Source organism: Tursiops truncatus, chromosome 3, assembly GCF_011762595.2.
Source record: "Tursiops truncatus isolate mTurTru1 chromosome 3, mTurTru1.mat.Y, whole genome shotgun sequence".
Taxonomy (NCBI): Eukaryota; Metazoa; Chordata; class Mammalia; order Artiodactyla; family Delphinidae; genus Tursiops; species Tursiops truncatus.
In genome coordinates this window covers 164,780,422-164,796,655 of record NC_047036.1, presented here as the reverse complement: position 1 = coordinate 164,796,655, position 16,234 = coordinate 164,780,422, and the positions used below count along the sequence as shown (strand labels likewise).

The 16,234-nt window shown below is 48.0% G+C and overlaps 2 protein-coding genes across 5 annotated transcripts; one reads left to right on the top strand and one right to left on the bottom strand.

Moving 5' to 3' along the window:
• Positions 1-852: 852 nt before the first annotated feature.
• On the bottom strand, positions 853-12,660 carry FBXL12 (F-box and leucine rich repeat protein 12). 3 transcript variants are annotated; one of them, XM_033854404.2, is made up of 4 exons: positions 12,141-12,660; positions 7,071-7,219; positions 6,882-6,954; positions 853-2,336 (listed from the first exon to the last, which is right to left on the bottom strand). In XM_033854404.2, the coding sequence occupies exons 2-4, from the start codon at positions 7,154-7,156 to the stop codon at positions 1,515-1,517; spliced, it is 981 nt and encodes a 326-aa protein (XP_033710295.1). In that variant the 5' UTR covers positions 7,157-7,219; positions 12,141-12,660; the 3' UTR covers positions 853-1,514. The 3 variants fall into 3 exon arrangements, with proteins under 3 accessions (XP_033710295.1, XP_033710294.1, XP_033710297.1); XM_033854403.2 differs by lacking the exon at positions 12,141-12,660 and having other exon boundaries at positions 7,071-7,934; XM_033854406.2 differs by lacking the exons at positions 7,071-7,219; positions 12,141-12,660 and adding an exon at positions 5,802-5,842.
• A 6-nt stretch (positions 12,661-12,666) lies between these two features.
• Positions 12,667-14,348, top strand: UBL5 (ubiquitin like 5). 2 transcript variants are annotated; one of them, XM_033854408.2, is made up of 5 exons: positions 12,667-12,815; positions 13,187-13,253; positions 13,461-13,544; positions 13,706-13,743; positions 14,197-14,348. In XM_033854408.2, exons 2-5 carry the CDS (start codon positions 13,198-13,200, stop codon positions 14,238-14,240), a joined length of 222 nt encoding a protein of 73 aa, XP_033710299.1. In that variant the 5' UTR covers positions 12,667-12,815; positions 13,187-13,197; the 3' UTR covers positions 14,241-14,348. The 2 variants fall into 2 exon arrangements, with proteins under 2 accessions (XP_033710299.1, XP_033710298.1); XM_033854407.2 differs by having other exon boundaries at positions 12,702-12,815; positions 13,138-13,253.
• Positions 14,349-16,234: the final 1,886 nt, after the last annotated feature.

Sequence of the window (16,234 nt, the reverse complement as noted above, 5' to 3'; positions counted from 1 at the left end):
TGTATATCCCTTGAGGGGGGTGTACCAGGACCCTGTCCCAAGGCTGCACTATTGTCCAGGTACATTTTAAAACAGATGACAGGGACTTCCCTGGAGGTCCAGTGGTTGACACTCCACGCTTCCACTGCAGGGGGCACGGGTTTGATCCCTGGCTGGGGAACTAAGATCCTGCATGCCGTGCGGCGTGGCCCAAAAAAAAAAAAAAAAGTATATACATATGTATAACTGAGTCACGAGTCACTTTGCTGTACAGCAGAAATTAACACAACATTGTAAATCAACTATACTTCAAAAAAAAAATAACGCTCATTTCATGGGCAGTGATCCTAAGTTACTTAGGATCACTATCAGTCTGCCACCTGCATCTTTCAAGTGGTTCAGACTCAAAGGGCAGGAAAAGGAGTTGCTACCTTTTGAACCCCTAAAACCAAAGCCACCTGTGAGGCCCTTCTAACCTCTCCCCATCATCTCTGACTTCACTCTTGATTGCTCACCCCCTGTTCCCTCGGCCACTTGGACCTTCTTCCCATCCCTGGAAATTGCCAAGCTCACTCCCATCTCAAGTCTTTGCCTTTTCTGCCTTCCCCCGCGCTTCCCGGGGCTGGTTCCTCACCTCTCAGCTCTGGGCTCAGAGAGGCCCACCCTGCCCACTCAACCAAACACGTGTGCCCCCATCACGTGGCCCTGGTTTATTGTCTCAGAGTCTCTGAAACCGTTCCATGCGTGTGTTCACCTGTTTATCATCCTTCTTCCTTGTCTATTTTGTTCACTGCTGTGGTCCCAGTGCCTAGAACCATGCTTGCAAGAGAGCGGAGGCTGAAGGCACATTTGTTGAATGAATAAACCAAATGCTTTTTTGAAAAACGTGATTATCTTTCTTTAATAGCAAAATAATATATATTGCGCAAAACTTGGAAAATACAGAATACAAAATACTGAAAGGACAACTTAGAAACTTTATTAACATTTCGAACATCAAAGCATGAGTTGTATCTGCCCTTCTCTCCGTGTCTCCTGCGTGCATGTAGGACTATCAGTGGTGTGTCGGCGTGTCAGTGGTGTGTCGGCGTGTCAATGATGTGTCAGTGTGCTGGTGCACATGCGTTGACAGCCCTTCCAGGCTTCCTAAGGGGCCTTGACCCCTCAGGTCTCCCTAACTCCTAACCCACCCTTCCACATCTGTCCTGTTCCTGAGAATGGCTCTTCATCCAGGACCTTCTCGGGCCTCAGGGCTGGTAAAGAGTAAGGCTTTGCAACATAACCGAGAGGTAGCTATGGTCTTCCTCATTTCTGGAGGTGAGGACAGGGCCTCCGAGAGGCTGGCTGATGTCACAGAGGCCACACAGCTGGCAAACCATGATTCTAATGATCTGGAGGAGCCAAGGCTTAGGTTCTTTCTACCTGTGGCCTTCATAGCTCTCCAGCCGGATTACCTGCCCATGGTAAGGTGCTGCTCAGAGGGTCTGGGACTCATTAATAAAAGCTGAGAGGGGTCTCAGGCTTGGCTGGTGCAGTCACATCCACCAGTCCATGGACTCTTTGGGGCAGGCCCTGACAATGACCATACAGTGGGGTAGCCCCTTAGACAGGATCCTCTCTGCCTCCTGACCCTCCCAGCCCAGCCCCTGCAGCTCAAGGACCCTGAGCTTGGGCATGGTGAGGCAGGAGGAGAGGATTTCACGCGGGGAAGGCATTTCTGGGGTGATGAGCGGCCCCAGCAGGCACAGACTCTCCAGGGCCGGCATGCCCTCCAGGACCGACAGGCCAGGGGCCGAGAGGCCCCGCACGGTCAGCCGGATCTTCCGCACATCTCGGAGGTGGCGGCTGATGGCCAGGAGGGTGCTGTCGGCCGAGAGGGTGCAGCCCAGCACCTCCAGCCTCTGCAGGTAGCTCAGCTCCTGCAGGCCCATATCCAGCCCGGTCTCGGTCACCCGGTAGGTGCCGCCCAGCACCAGCGAGCGCAGCGCGCGGAAGCGCGTCAGGCCCTGCAGGTGCTCGTCGCGGAAGGCGGGGACACGGTCCAGCACGATGCACTCGAGCAGGGGCAGCACGGTGGGGTCCTGCTCCTTGAGGAGCCAGGCCATGGAGATCTCACAGCTGTGCAGCTCCAGGGTCCTCAGGGTGCAGGGGAGGCTGGTGATGGGCACCATGCTCAGGTTGGCCACGTGCAGGCAGAGGCGCTTGAGGTTGGGGCACTTCTGGCCCAGGGCCCTCATCAGGGCGGGGGACAGCTGGGGAGCCTGAGAGCCCGAGAACAGGTAGCCACCCATCCGCAGGGAATGGAGCCGGGATGCCATGTACCGGCGAAGGAGGTGCCACATGACTTTAGGCCGCATCTGTAAGAACCAGAAACGGGGTGGGGGGGGGGCTGTGACTGGGGGAGAGATGTGGGGCATCTTCCAAGGCCCCCACCTGCCTGGAGACAGGCAGTCCCCAGCTGGGGCTCTGATGTTCCCTGGGAATTCTGTCCTTCCCTCACCAGCCTCACGCCACCAGATACCTCCCCAGGAGCAACAGGATGATTTAATCTGTGTTGACCTCTAGGTTGGAAAAAAAGCAATGGCGATAAGAGACCATAACAGATCTGTCTCTAGCAAGAGTTATCTTCTGCAGTAAGCAAGAAAGTAAATCCACCTGGCAATATTTTTATCCCTTTCTTAATGACTACCTCCTCATAGAAATAAGCAACATAAAATAAAACTGAAAAAGGCTAAAACTGCCCAGGGTAAATCAGATCTAGGTTAAAAGAAAAAAATAAAAATCACAGCTTGGTAATAGTGAAAGCTGCAAAAATTAACCCTGGGAAATTAGTAGAAAACAAACAAATGAACTATAACTAACTGGTACCCTGTGCATTTCATTATATGTACATTTTAGCTTCAAAAAAAAAAAGGACAGAAAAAAGAAATTGTAGGGACTTCCCTGGTGGCGCAGTGGTTAAGAATCCGCCTGCCAATGCAGGGGACAACGGTTCGAGCCCTGGTCCGGGAAGATCCCACATGCCGCAGAGCAACTAAGCCCGTGCGCCACAACTACTGAGCCTACACTCTAGAGCCCACAAGCCACACTGAGCCTGCATGCCACAACTACTGAAGCCTGCGTGTCTAGAGCTCGTGCTCTGCAAAAAGAGAAGCCACTGCAGTGAGAAGCCCGCACACTGCAACGAAGAGTAGCCCCCGCTCTCCACAACTACAACGAAGACCCAACGCAACCATAAATAAATAAAATTAAAAAGAAACTGCATACCATAAAATCTGTTGACGAGTTTTTTTTTTTTTTAAATATGACTTTTTTATTAGCAAAATCCACGACCAGGCAAGAGGATATTTTGCTGCCTCTCAGTTACACCTTTTCTGTTGGGTTCTTGGTATCCCTAATCCTTTTATTCCTAAATTCTTTTTTAAAATTTTTTATTGAAATATAGTTGATTTACTATCTTGGGTTAGTTTCAGTGTACAGCAAAGTGATTCAGAATATATATATATATATTCTTTTTTTACATTGTCTTCCATTTTAGGTTATTACAAGATTTTTAGTATAGTTCCCTGTGCTATACTGTAGGTCCTTGTTGGTTACCTATTTTATATACGGTAGTGTGTATATTTTAATCCCGAACTCCTAATTTATCCTTTCTCCCTGTTGACTACTCTTGACAGAGGAATCAAATCTTCCTGATAAAATCTGGACCTGCAAGTTTGGGCCGAGGGAAAGGGACTCACTAGAAATATTGCCCACTAAAAGGGAACTCACAAAAGTAGAAGCGACCGTTGGCAAAATTTTAAATGCCCACGAAGCCAGAGGTTGAATCCCTTTTACTTGTAAAAGGACAAAATTAGAAAATCCTTTAAGTTTCATAATATCAAACACTGGCCAGGATGTGGAGAAGCAGTTCTCAGGTCCTGCTGGTGGCATTTGGTCTGGATACTTTGGAATGCGATCTGGTGGGTTTTACTGAAATGTAAAATGTGGACACCCACTGGCACCTGTTTTGTTTTTAAGAATATGGGAGCAGGAATTCCCTGGCGGTCCAGTGGTTAGGACTCCGCACTTTCACTGCCGAGGGCCCGGGTTTGATCCCTGGTCAGGGAACTAAGATCCCACAAAAAAAAGGGGGTGGGGAGCATCTGCTGCTTCTCTGGGAAAGAACAAGATGACCTGGGTGACAGAAGTAGGGAGACCTTACTTTCCAATCTTTATTATTTTGTACCTTTTGAATCCTGTGTATATCTTTTTTTGCACCGCCCCCTTTATTATTTTTTTAAACTAATTTTTCAGTTTGTTTAAATGCACATACTGCCTGACCTAGTAAGACCTCTTTTGTGGAATTTACCCTACAGAAACATTAGTTTCTGACATCGTGGTTTTAACAGCAAAAACCAAATGTCCACTGATAAGATAACAGCCATGTAGGTAGTAACTAAGAACAAAGTAGATCCAGAGATATGAACCCTGGTAACTCCTCAAAACATGCAGGAAAGAGTGGCAAAATGATACTTTAAAGGTTAAAGAAAAAAGAAACAATACTATATATTTTATATGGGTACAATTATTCCAACCATAATGGCTAACCTGTATTGAGTACCTACTGTTTGCCAGGTGCAGTGATGAGCACTGAACTAGAAAGCTCACACAGTACCTGGTTGTGTAGCAGGTACCTCTGGAAAAATGCAGTGGCCAGAATCTTGTTGCAAGAGTACAGCTATGATTCAACACAGCCTGACTCCAAAGGCCAATCTTGCTCTTGTAACCACTTTACTTTCCTTCCCTTATACAGGCCCAAGGATATAAAGGCATAGAAGATGGGATAGAAGGAAATATTCCACACTTATAATAGTGGTTACTCTGGGGAAGGGTTGAAGATACCAGGGGATGACTGTCAAAGGCTCTTAGCTTCATCTGTGGCAATACTTCAATGGTTTTTTGTTTTTAGATATAATTGACATATTATATTAGTTTCAGGTGTACACACAATGGTTCGATATTTGTATATCTTGTGAAATGATCACCACATAAGTCTAGTTAACATCCATCACCACACATAGTTATACTACTTCAACATTTTTACAAGAATTATTCATGACTTGTGTGATTTTTAAAAATTAAACCTCAAAAAGAGAAACGCAAAACAAATGTTCTAGTTAATCTCTATTACGTATGCTAAAGCATTTAGGGATGAAGTGGACTCTTGTCTGCAACTTATTTTGAAGTGTATTTAAAAAATAAAATGGATTGATGGATGGAAAGAGGGATGGATGGATCGGTCAACAGGGGATAAAACAAATGTAGTTAAATACTAATAGTGGGCAACTTCGTGTTCTCTGTACTATTCTTTCAACTTTTATATATGTTGGAAATTTCTCATAATAAAATGGCAGAAAAAATAACTAAGAACTACATTATTATGTAATGTGTTAGTTTTTTAGTACAGAAAAAATAACCATTTTTAAAGGTGATTTCAATAAAAATAATTTCTATACAAGGCCACAACTCCTTATCTAAAACTCCTGAAGACAGATGGGTTTCAGAATTCAGAATTAATGTGGTACAAATACCATATATAATACCATCAGAAGGGTCAAGGGCAGCACCTTGTTATCAGATTAATATTTTTCAGTATAACATGACTTTTATTCCAAGTGGGATAAGGAAAAGGACATTAATAGCCTCACACCAGTTCACATCAGGTGTTGCCACCAAATGAATTTGTGCCAAGCTTACAAAAAACCTTTTCACTTTTCTGGCTTTCTGATTTTGGAATTGCAGATGAAGAACTGAAAGTGAGAAAATATAAAGGATCCTACCTCTCAGAAATTGTACTTCTAGGTTTCAGAGTAACTGGTACCTGGATGCAAGAAGACAGACACAAGGACATTCTTGTGGAACAAGAAGCAACAGCATCAGTAACACCTTGAAAGTTATTAGAAATTGGGAATCTGGGGCCCCCACTCCAGGCCACTGAATCAGAATCTGCATTTTAACAAGATCCCCATAGGTGATTCGTATGCACAGTAAAGTCTGAGACACTTATAAAGCTGTTCACAACAGTAGAAAGTTGGAAATAACCTAACCATCTGTCAACAGGAAAATAGATAAACAATTTGTGGTATATTCATTTAACAGCAGTTAAAAGGAATGAATTAGATTTACAAGTGCTGATTAGAATAAATCTCAAAAGCGATGTGTGAATAAAGCTGGTTATATAAGTAAAACAGCATTTAACGATCTAAAGAGTAGAGCAGCATTATCTAAATTTTAGAAATACGTTAACAATACTGTGTATTGCTTACGGGCACACACATAAGAAGTAAATAAAAACGCGAAGGGATACAAATCCACTTTATGATAGTGGTTACCTCTGAGGAGGGTTTCAAAAGTGCAAGAGATATACCTAAAACTGTTGTATGCAGATGTGTATATATAAACATTTGTATGTGTGTTTCACAAGATCAGCAGTAAATAAGGCCAAAGGTTAAAAAAGGTTAAATCTAGGTAGGGGGGGAAATAGTTTCAGATATTATCCTCTGTACATTTCTACATATATTTGAAATAGTTCATAATAAAAAGAAAAAAATAAAATGCAAATGGGAGAAAGTGGAAATGGTTTGCCTGCACCACTCAGGAGATTAATTCTGGAAATAAGTTGACTATGGAAAATGATTTCTCCATGAAAACTCATCAATAAGCCCTTTCCCTGCACGACTTTGGTAACACCCATTCTGGAGGTGGGGAAACTGAGGCCTGGACGTCACAGTGGAGCAAATAACTGACGCGGCCGGGATGCACCCGGAACAGCCTCGCTCGAAACACAGGGTTGGAGGCGTGGTCCTCGAGGTTGGGCCAGCCCGACCTTGGCCCAGACCTGCCCGGCCAGCCCCGCATACCGTGTAGAGCGTCAGGTCGACATGTCGCCACAGCCACCGGTCGTCCACTAGCCTCTTCCAGCGGTGACAGACCCTGGGGAAGGGGACCTGCCGTTAGAACGTCCCGGCCCCGCGGGGACCAGATGTCCATCTCCTGGTGCAACCCCCCCCCCCCGCCCGGCCCTTCCCTCGCGCGGGGCGGGGCCGCACCTGGAGATGCGGATCCTGTCCCGAACCGGGAGGTAAGAGAAGATCTCCAACAGGACAGAGTCCGGCAAGTCCGCAAAAGTCGCCATGATCCCGCCGACACGCACTTCCGCTTCCGGCGAAAGGGACTCGTTGACTCGCCTTGGAAGCCCCTAAGAGACGGCAGGAAGTGAGGGTGCCGGCAGGGAGGTGGTCGTGGCTTCCGGTAGCCGGCAGAGTTCTGGCTTTCCTCTTGCGGGGACGTGGTTGGGCCCTGGAGCCAGACCAGCACGGGATCTGAACGCGGCACCGAAGGTGGGGTTAGGGACTAGGACCAAGCCCGGAAGGCGTGGCTAGGGCGATGACGATACCCGGGGGCGGGGTTAAGGGCGGGAACGAGACTCGGGGGGCGTGCCTGGGGAACTAGGACCACGCCCTGAAGGCGTGGCTAGAGCGGTGACGAGGCCCGGGGGCGGGGTTAAGGGCGGGAACGAGACTGGGGGAAAGCGTGGCTGGGGCGGTCACGAGCCCTAAAGGGAAGGATTGAGGGCGGAACCAAGAGCGGAGGACAAGGTGGAGAGTTCGAGAATAAATTTGTAGAAGTGAAATAGCATGTTAAAAGGCGTGTTGAATTTTTCGCTTTTATTGATGGCGCCAAATTGTTCTCCACAGAGCCTGAACTGACACTCCCTCCAGATATATATCACTCTTTTTTTTCTAAATATATTACTCACTTTTAAAGTTGCAATTCATAAGGGCAGTGAAATTTATTCAAACATTCCCGTATTGATGAGTATTCACGTTGCTTCCAGTTCTATCACCGCAATATCGGCGCTAAACATTCTCTTTATATATGCATGTACATGCATATGTGTGTGTGTGTGTATATATATATATATATATATACACACACACACACACACACATACATATGTAATATATACCTCCTATGTTTTTATTTCTATAGGATAAATAACCAGGAGTTGGGTTGATGGGTCAGAGGACATGTGAAGTTTAATTCTGAATAGGTTTTGCCAAATCACACTCCCAAGAGCCTATAATGGCAATACATGGTTTTGGGTTGTTTTTTTTGTTTGTTTTGGTTTGGTTTTGTTTTTGCCGCGCTGTGCGGCTTGCAGGATCTTAGTTCCTCGACCAGAGATTGAACCCGGCCAGGGCAGTGAAAGCACCGAGTCCTAACCACTGGACCGCCAGGAAATTCCCTGGCAATACATGTTTTTAATACACACACAGAGAAGAAATTGGAGACGTTGAAAACTGTTTTAGAAATAAATGCAAACTGGGACTTCCCTGGCGGTCCAGTGGTTAAGACTCTGTGCTTCCATTGCAGGGGGTGCAGGTTCGTTTTCTGGTGGGGGGATTAAGATCCCGCATGACGGGCAGCCCGGCGCCCCCCCTCAAAAGAAAGCAAACTCATTAAGATGTATATGTTAGGGCTTCCCTGGTGGCGCAGTGGTTGAGAGTCCGCCTGCCGATGCAGGGGACATGGGTTCGTGCCCCGGAACGGGAAGATCCCACATGCCACGGAGCGGCTGGGCCCGTGAGCCATGGCCGCTGAGCCTACGCGTCCGGAGCCTGTGCTCCGCAACGGGAGAGGCCACAACAGTGAGAGGCCCGCGTACTGCAAAAAAAAAAAAAAAAGATGTATATGTTAAATGTGTGCAATTTTGTATATCAACTATATCTGAATAAAGCTTAAAAATCTGTATGCTTTCACTTATCCATAAATAAATAAAAAGTAAAACACTGTGGTATTCACCTATCAGATTAAGATGAGGAAGCCAGAAAATACCCACACTAGCCTTGGTGTGAGGAAGTAGACCTTCTCAACCACTGCAGATGGGGCAGAATTGATGCAAAATCTTTGAAGACAGTTTGGCAATATCAGATTGCAGCCCCTGTAGGGCCCAATAATTCCACTTCTAGGATCTCAAATTGTCAGAAAGAATGAGGTAGGTCTTTCTGTGCTGTTTGGAACAATCGCTAGGATATTGTTTTCTTTTAAAAGCAAAAGGTGTAGAGAACAGTGTATATAGTTTGATCTCGTTGGATATACATATTTGTTGTGTTTCATTTTATACATAAAGGCCTGTATGAAAACAAAGTCATTCATTTCTGCCCTTTGACACAACTTAAAATATTGTATATTACTTGAAAATACAAAGTCCCTATCTCCATTGAAACGCGTTATTGACATCTGAGAGGTTTCATCATTTTCTTGGGAGGCTCTGTATCACATGTTTGAAGACACAGAGATGAAATGAAAACTTTTAACTGTAATTGTCCCTGCGGAGGGCCTGGGGTCTGGAGGGTGAGGAAACTTTATGCTGCTGTATATAATACTTCTGTACTGCTTGAATTTTTACCGTGTGCAAGAAAGTTCCAAATGTTTATTAATAAATCCAACCCCTTTCATATTTTTCCTCAAACAAGAGCACAGAAAAAAAATGCTTCATGCTCTGGCAACCATTTTACGACTGTGGGAGAAAAGACCAAAAGAATCACATAGAGGTCAAGTCGCTTGCCAGGGCCACAAGCCCAGATTTTTCTGATGCCAGAGCGTGGGCCTCTATCACAGTGCTCTCCGATTCCCTCTGGAAAGCCCATGCCAGCACGCAGGGGCAATGACTCCTCTGCTCCCAGCGCCTTGGGCTTCCCCTTCACAGCACCTGTGTCACACTGTATTGCAAGGACCTCTTCACTTGTCTTCTTTACTTGTTTTCCTCCTGTATCAGACTGAATTCTGGGGTGGCAGGTCGGCCTTGGACACTGCTGCATCTCCAAGGCCTGCTGACAGGCTGAGATGTTGGGAGAAGGGACCTCCTGAGCAACTCTCTCCACCTCTAAGATTATTTCCCCTCTGGTGAACCTTTAAGTTCAGCGGAACGCAGGTGTCGCTGACCCCAGCTCAGTTACAGGGGTTTCCTAAGAACCATCTCCTCCCCATCAAGCATACAGGAGTGGAGGGATGGGAATCCCCAAGTATAAGCTCCTTCCTCTGGGTCAGAAACTAGGCAACAAGGGGCAGAGGGGCCCTGCCCAGCTTGCTCCTTGAGTTCTGACCCAGAACTCTCCCTCCTGGGAAGCATCTACCTCCTCACAAGAGCAGCTCTGACAGCAGGTCCTTCGGCTGCCTAGACAGGAGGATGGGACTGTCCTGGCCCCTCAACGGGCAGGCACTGAGGCCCTTCATGGGAAGCGCCGAATGATATTTACCAGGATGTGGAGAGAGGTCTCTAAGGTGAGGTGTCCTGTCTCCTGAGGCCTTTCCCCCTCCCACCTGGCTCTGGAGGAGGCAGTCCGTGCAGCAGTGGCAGCCTAGTCCTGGGACTTCCCATTGCCCATCCCCTCCACTTCCTCAGGATGCCTTAGCCCAGTTGGGGCTGGCGGCCCCCGACTAGATCCCCACTACTGCCCATGGAGCCCAAGCCCCCAACAATCCCAGACTTTATATTCCTCCCCTTTCAGCAGCACTCCTCACCCCTTTCCAATCTCCCCCAGCCCATAACTCAGCATCACCATCCTGTGCCTTAGCTCCCCTTTTTTTTTTTTAATTTTTAAAAACATTTGGGTTTTTTTTTTTTTTTGGCTGCACCACACAGCTTCTGGGATCTTAGTTCCCTGGGCACGGATTGAACCCAGGCCCTCGGCAGTGAGAGCGCAGAGTCCTAACCACTGGACCGCCAGGGAATTCCCTAGCTATCTTTGAATCAAACATTGAAAAAATAGAACTTCTTGTTTAAAAAAATAACATTTACTTTTTCTTCTGATTACAAAAGTAACATATGTTCATTGTAGGTAATCTGGGAAAACACCAAAAGCACCAAAAAGAGGAACATGAGACACAGCAATTCCACCGTCTAGTGGTAAACACCATCAACATCTGGTGTGTCCTAGTATTTCTATGTGACTGCAAAAATGTGTTCCTTCCAAACTTTCTCGGGCACATTAGTCCCCTCAGGCTCACCCTTGACCTTCCCATCTCCCCCTCTTGCCCCATCTGTTCTTCTGCAAGAGGACTGTCAGGGGCTGGTCCAAGACCGATTCTTACTACAATCCTAGGGTGGGGATTGCTCTCCCCATTCATAGGTGAGGAAGATGAGAATCAGAGAGGGGAAGAGTTGAGATCACACAGCTTAATATTAAGGGGTTTTGACTCATCTGTCTGGATCCAAAGCCTGTGTCTCCAATCTGAATAAGCTTTCCGTTCAGATTCCCTGCCTTCTCAAGCCCACTCAGAGGGATTCTGCAGGGGTCGGAGAAATAACGGATCAAAGTCCTGAGGCAGGAAGGCCCCTGAGTCTAGTGTTTGAGGTGGGACTCCTTGGGCCAGTTCCCTAAGGCAGGACAGTCCTAACAGGATCACAGAGCATCCTCCCTTTCCCCAGGAAAGCATCTCATGTCTTCCACCTAATCTCATATCCTAGATTGAGAAGGCGGATTGGGTGAATCAGAAGTGGTGGCCCCGCGGCTGCCCTGGTGGCGCAGTGGTTGAGAATCTGCCTGCCAATGCAGGGGACACGGGTTCGAGCCTTGGTCCGGGAAGATCCGACACGCCGCGGAGCAGCTAAGCCTGTGCGCCACAACTACTGAGCCTGCGCTCTAGAGCCCGCGAGCCACAACTACTGAGCCCATGTGCCACAACTACTGAAGCCCGTGCACCTAGAGTCCCCGTGCTCCGCAAGAAGAGGAGCCACCACAATGAGAAGCCCACGCACCGCAATGAAGAGTAGCCCCTGCTCGGGGCAACTAGAGAAAGCCCACGCGCAGCAACGAAGACCCAACGCAGCCAAAAATAAATAAATAAAAATTTAAAAAAAAAAGAAGTGGTGGCCCCTTTTCAGAGTGAATCCTTTTAGGCTCACCAAACTAGGAGAATCCTGTCTGCTGAGAAGGAACAGTTCAAGAGTCAGTTCCATTGACAGGTTGGACTTAGGGAGGGGTGTTCTCTGTCCCACCAGCTCTGGGGAACCAGACCAGTTCAGGGGCTGCTTTGGCGCTGAAAGGCAAGGTTGGGAACTGGTACACAGTGCCCCCTGTAGGGCGGGAGCGACCTTCCTTGAAGATACAGACCTGGGAGATTCTGCAGTTGCAGGTAGGCGTGCAACGTGAACTCCATTCTGGTAAGTGCTGGTATCCAGGCCAGGATCAGGAGGCTCCTTCACTTATTGACTGCAGTCTGCACCCAAGATGTCCCTGGGGTCAGGCGAGATAAGCAGAGGGAAGGGGTGAGCAAAACGCTTCCGAGGCCCAGCCCTGAATGAAGGCAGGGGGGCGGACGGGATGCCCGCAGGACTTGACCCAGGCTCCCCAAAGCCCTAAAGCTGCAGTTAGAGGCTCCGTCAGGCTCAGGAACGAGAGGTCATCCCCGCCCACCGAGATGCCACACCAGATGGCGTCTCAGCACAGCGAAAAGCCTTCAACTAACTGCATCCAAACGGCTGGGCGCCGGTTCATGACCTCTGACTCTCCACGCCCCTCCCCCGCCCGGACCCTCATTCGTCTCCACGGTCCGTCCACATGTGTCCCTCTACTCAGGCTCGGGACCCCAAAGCTGCTCCTGGGAATCGCAAGCCCACTTCCGGCCCGGAGGGGCGTACTCCGCGCGGTGTTGACGGGCACTGGGAGGAGCGGAGGGAGGAGCTTTCGGCTGCGCACTTCCGCTTCCGGTTCTTAGCGTCAGCGCTGGTTGGGGCTCTGCCTTCGAGCGAGCTTGTTGTGGCGTCTGCTGGTGCCAGGAGATTCAAGGTGAGGTGGCCAGGTGGAGAGGCCCGGAGTAGCGGAAAGTTGATGGGACCCGGCCATCGAGGATCCGCCCGCCTGCGAGAGGCGAGGCTCGGCCTTCAGGCTACCTGAAATGGGACTGGGCCGGGCCGGGGGGGTGGGACGTGCGGCTGCCTGGGGTCTGCGGTCGCCGTGGGGTCCGAGGTCCTGGGACTTGGGGCCCAGGAAGACTGCGTTCTGGGGGATTGAGGGGGGCGTGAACATTAAGTCTCAATAACGGGGTGCCTTGGGGCCTGAGGGACCCCTGAAGTCCTGATTCTTTTGCTTCTGTCCCCGCTCTGTGTAGCTCCATCCTGAAGTCCTGATTCTTTTGCCTCTATCCCCGCCCTGTGCAGCTCCAGCCAGGATGATCGAGGTTGTTTGCAACGACCGTCTGGGGAAGAAGGTCCGCGTTAAATGCAAGTATCCACTGGCGGCCGAGAGGCGGTGGCTTCCGGAGGGTGCTTGACATGAATGAGGCAGGCAACTCAGTCTATGTTGTAGGGTGATTTTAGTTAAACCCGGGGGCAGGGGTGGGAATGGGGTCCTGGCAGAGTGCATTCACTACTGGAAATGTCCTCGTCGCGTTCTATCTCCCCCTTCCATTTTCCTTAATTCGTCTGCGCCCAGTACTGATGACACCATCGGGGACCTTAAGAAGCTGATTGCAGCCCAAACTGGCACCCGTTGGAACAAGATCGTATTGAAGAAGTGGTGAGTACAGGGGTAGAGCTGGGGGCTGGACAGGAGCAGGCCAGAAGTTTTTGGTTGGGGGAGGGCTGCAGCCAGCCCTTTGCTTAGGCAGAACTTCCTCAGCTTGCCTCCAGGCTGAAGGGCCTCCTTAGGCTTTTTCCTGAAAAGTTTTTATCCCACAGGTACACGATTTTTAAGGACCACGTATCTCTGGGGGACTGTATCCTTTGACTTCTTGAGGAAGGGTCTCCATACCCGGACTTGGTTCTCTTTGTTCAATACTGGAGTCTATATGAGATTATGCACATAATGTGTTTAACTTAATATGTGGCACATGCTAAGTATTTAGAAAATGGGAGCCATGTAATTATTTTGTTGGGGGAGGAGGGTGGTTGGTGAAATGTTTTGATTTGACTTGGCTTGTAAGACTTTGACATTTTTCAGTCAAAGTATTTATTACTGAGCTCCACTTGAGTTGGGTACGGGAGGTCAGAGTGGAGGGAGACTCGGGCATGTTTGTTGTGCAAAAGGAACATGAACTTTTTTAAAAGTTTGGATTCTTTTCAAATTAAAATGATCCAAACTAAAATGTGGCCACCCTGACCCAACTGTGACACATGGGAGGGGTGGGGATGGAGCCCACAGTGAGGATTCCTTAACGCCTGTACTTCAGATGAAATCCACGATGGGATGAACCTGGAGCTTTATTACCAATAGGGCAGAATTCCTTCTCCCTGTCCTCTCTTCCCCCACCCTCGCCCCCCACACTAATATGGATGCTTGTGTTTGAAAACTCATGTTAATAAAAACTTAGAGGTTGCTTCATTCACTGTTGTCATCTTTGAGTGAGGGCTATCTCTTGAGGAGAGGGTTGGCATCTGGTCGTCACTATATTCTCAGTACCCAGCTGCTCAATAAGAGTTCAAGATTGGATCAATGAGGGAGCCAGTAGACTGGGAGCCTGAATGGAAGACCAGAGCTCTGGGGCTAGCCATGTGTCTCTGAAGGTCAACAGATCCTGGGATTATTGTCACCCTAATAGACCAAGGAACCTCTGGGTAAGGACAGTAGATGTAGTAGTTAGGAATACAGGTTTAGATTCAGAGAGACTGTGGGTGGAATCCCAGCTCTGCCACCAACTGTGACCCTGGGCAAGTTACTTAATCTCCGTTAACCTTCATTTCCTTATCCAAACTGGAACCGACAGTGTTTACTTCAGTGGTGTGTTGTGAAGTGGAGATGAGATAAAACATGATTAAGCAGCCACAGTTCTTAGCGCTTATGAAATCCTTGTGGACAGAGTGAAACAGTGTGGCATAGGCTATAAGAAGAACCCAGCCTCAACAGTCAGACCAACTGGGTTTGAATTTTGATCATTAGCAGTGGAATTTGGAGGAGTCAGACTCTCTGATCCTCAGTTTCTTCCTCTAAAAGGGGGAACCATGATGACAATCACGTTTCCATGAGATAATGATGAGATAATGGATAATGATGAGATAATGGAGTTAAAACAGCAGGATGGGGCTTCCCTGGTGGCGTAGTGGTTGAGTCCACCTGCCGATGCAGGGGACACAGGTTCCTGTCCCGGTCTGGGAAGATCCCACATGCCACGGAGCGGCTGGGCCCGTGAGCCATGGCCGCTGAGCCTGCGCGTCCGGAGCCTGTGCTCCGCAACGGGAGAGACCACAACAGTGAGAGGCCCACGTTCCAAAAAAAACAAAAAAAACAGCAGGATGCCTGGCATTATTAGCTGTCTCCTGCCTTCTTCCCTCAGGTTTGAGTAGACAGGACCCCAAACACTCCATTTCTGTTCCCCTGGCCACAGACCCTGGGGTCAACCTTGGCCCTGTCCTTTCCCAGAGCCACATTCTGGAGCTGCTTTGAGAGTTTCACCTAGAACCTTGCTCCATCCCTTCTCCCCTCTCTGTGTATTGACTTGGCTGATCCTCCTCAGGACATAACCATGTTCAAGTCTAGCCCACTGCCCCACCCAGGCTCCTGCCTGCCTTTTGCCACCAAGCTTCTTGGGATGCAGACCTGCCAGCTCCCTGGGGTGATGGTCTCACCTTGGTCTCCATTGGCCACCTCCCTACCTGCTCCCTTGGCTTCCCTTCTGTCCCTAGGACTCCACTTCCTCCTGACAAGGTAGAAATCTGTTTTCTGGTAACCCTGCTCTTATAGGTCAGTATCCTCCTTACCTGTCTGCTTAAAAACAAACCCCCCCAATTTTTTTTGATTTCATGACAACCTTGACAAGGTGAGTCCTTGTTTTCAAATCAGCATAGAAAAGTACAGGCCAAAAATAAGACCCCACTCCTGGCCCCATTCTCTCTCCTGAGGTCAGGCCTTTTTCAGTGCATTTATATAAACCTCAGTTTTATTTTTAAAAAGACTGTGCCAATAACTACTTGTAAAAAAAATCCAAATGTTTTGTTAAAAATTGTTTCTTATTTTTATAATATCCCCACCGACAGTGGCAATAATTAACATTTGAGTGAATCCAGAAGTTTTCTGAAATACAACCTATAGTTTTTATACAGTTGGAATAATTATATATTATGTAATATTTGCATACCATTCAGCAGTTTGCTTTTTTATGCTTCTTTCTATATAAATTATCTGTTTCATTCTTTTTCATTAGTATTTTTATTGATTTTTGTTTGCTTTTTTTTTTTTTTACATCAAAGGGCAGTATGCAGGGATTTTTGTGG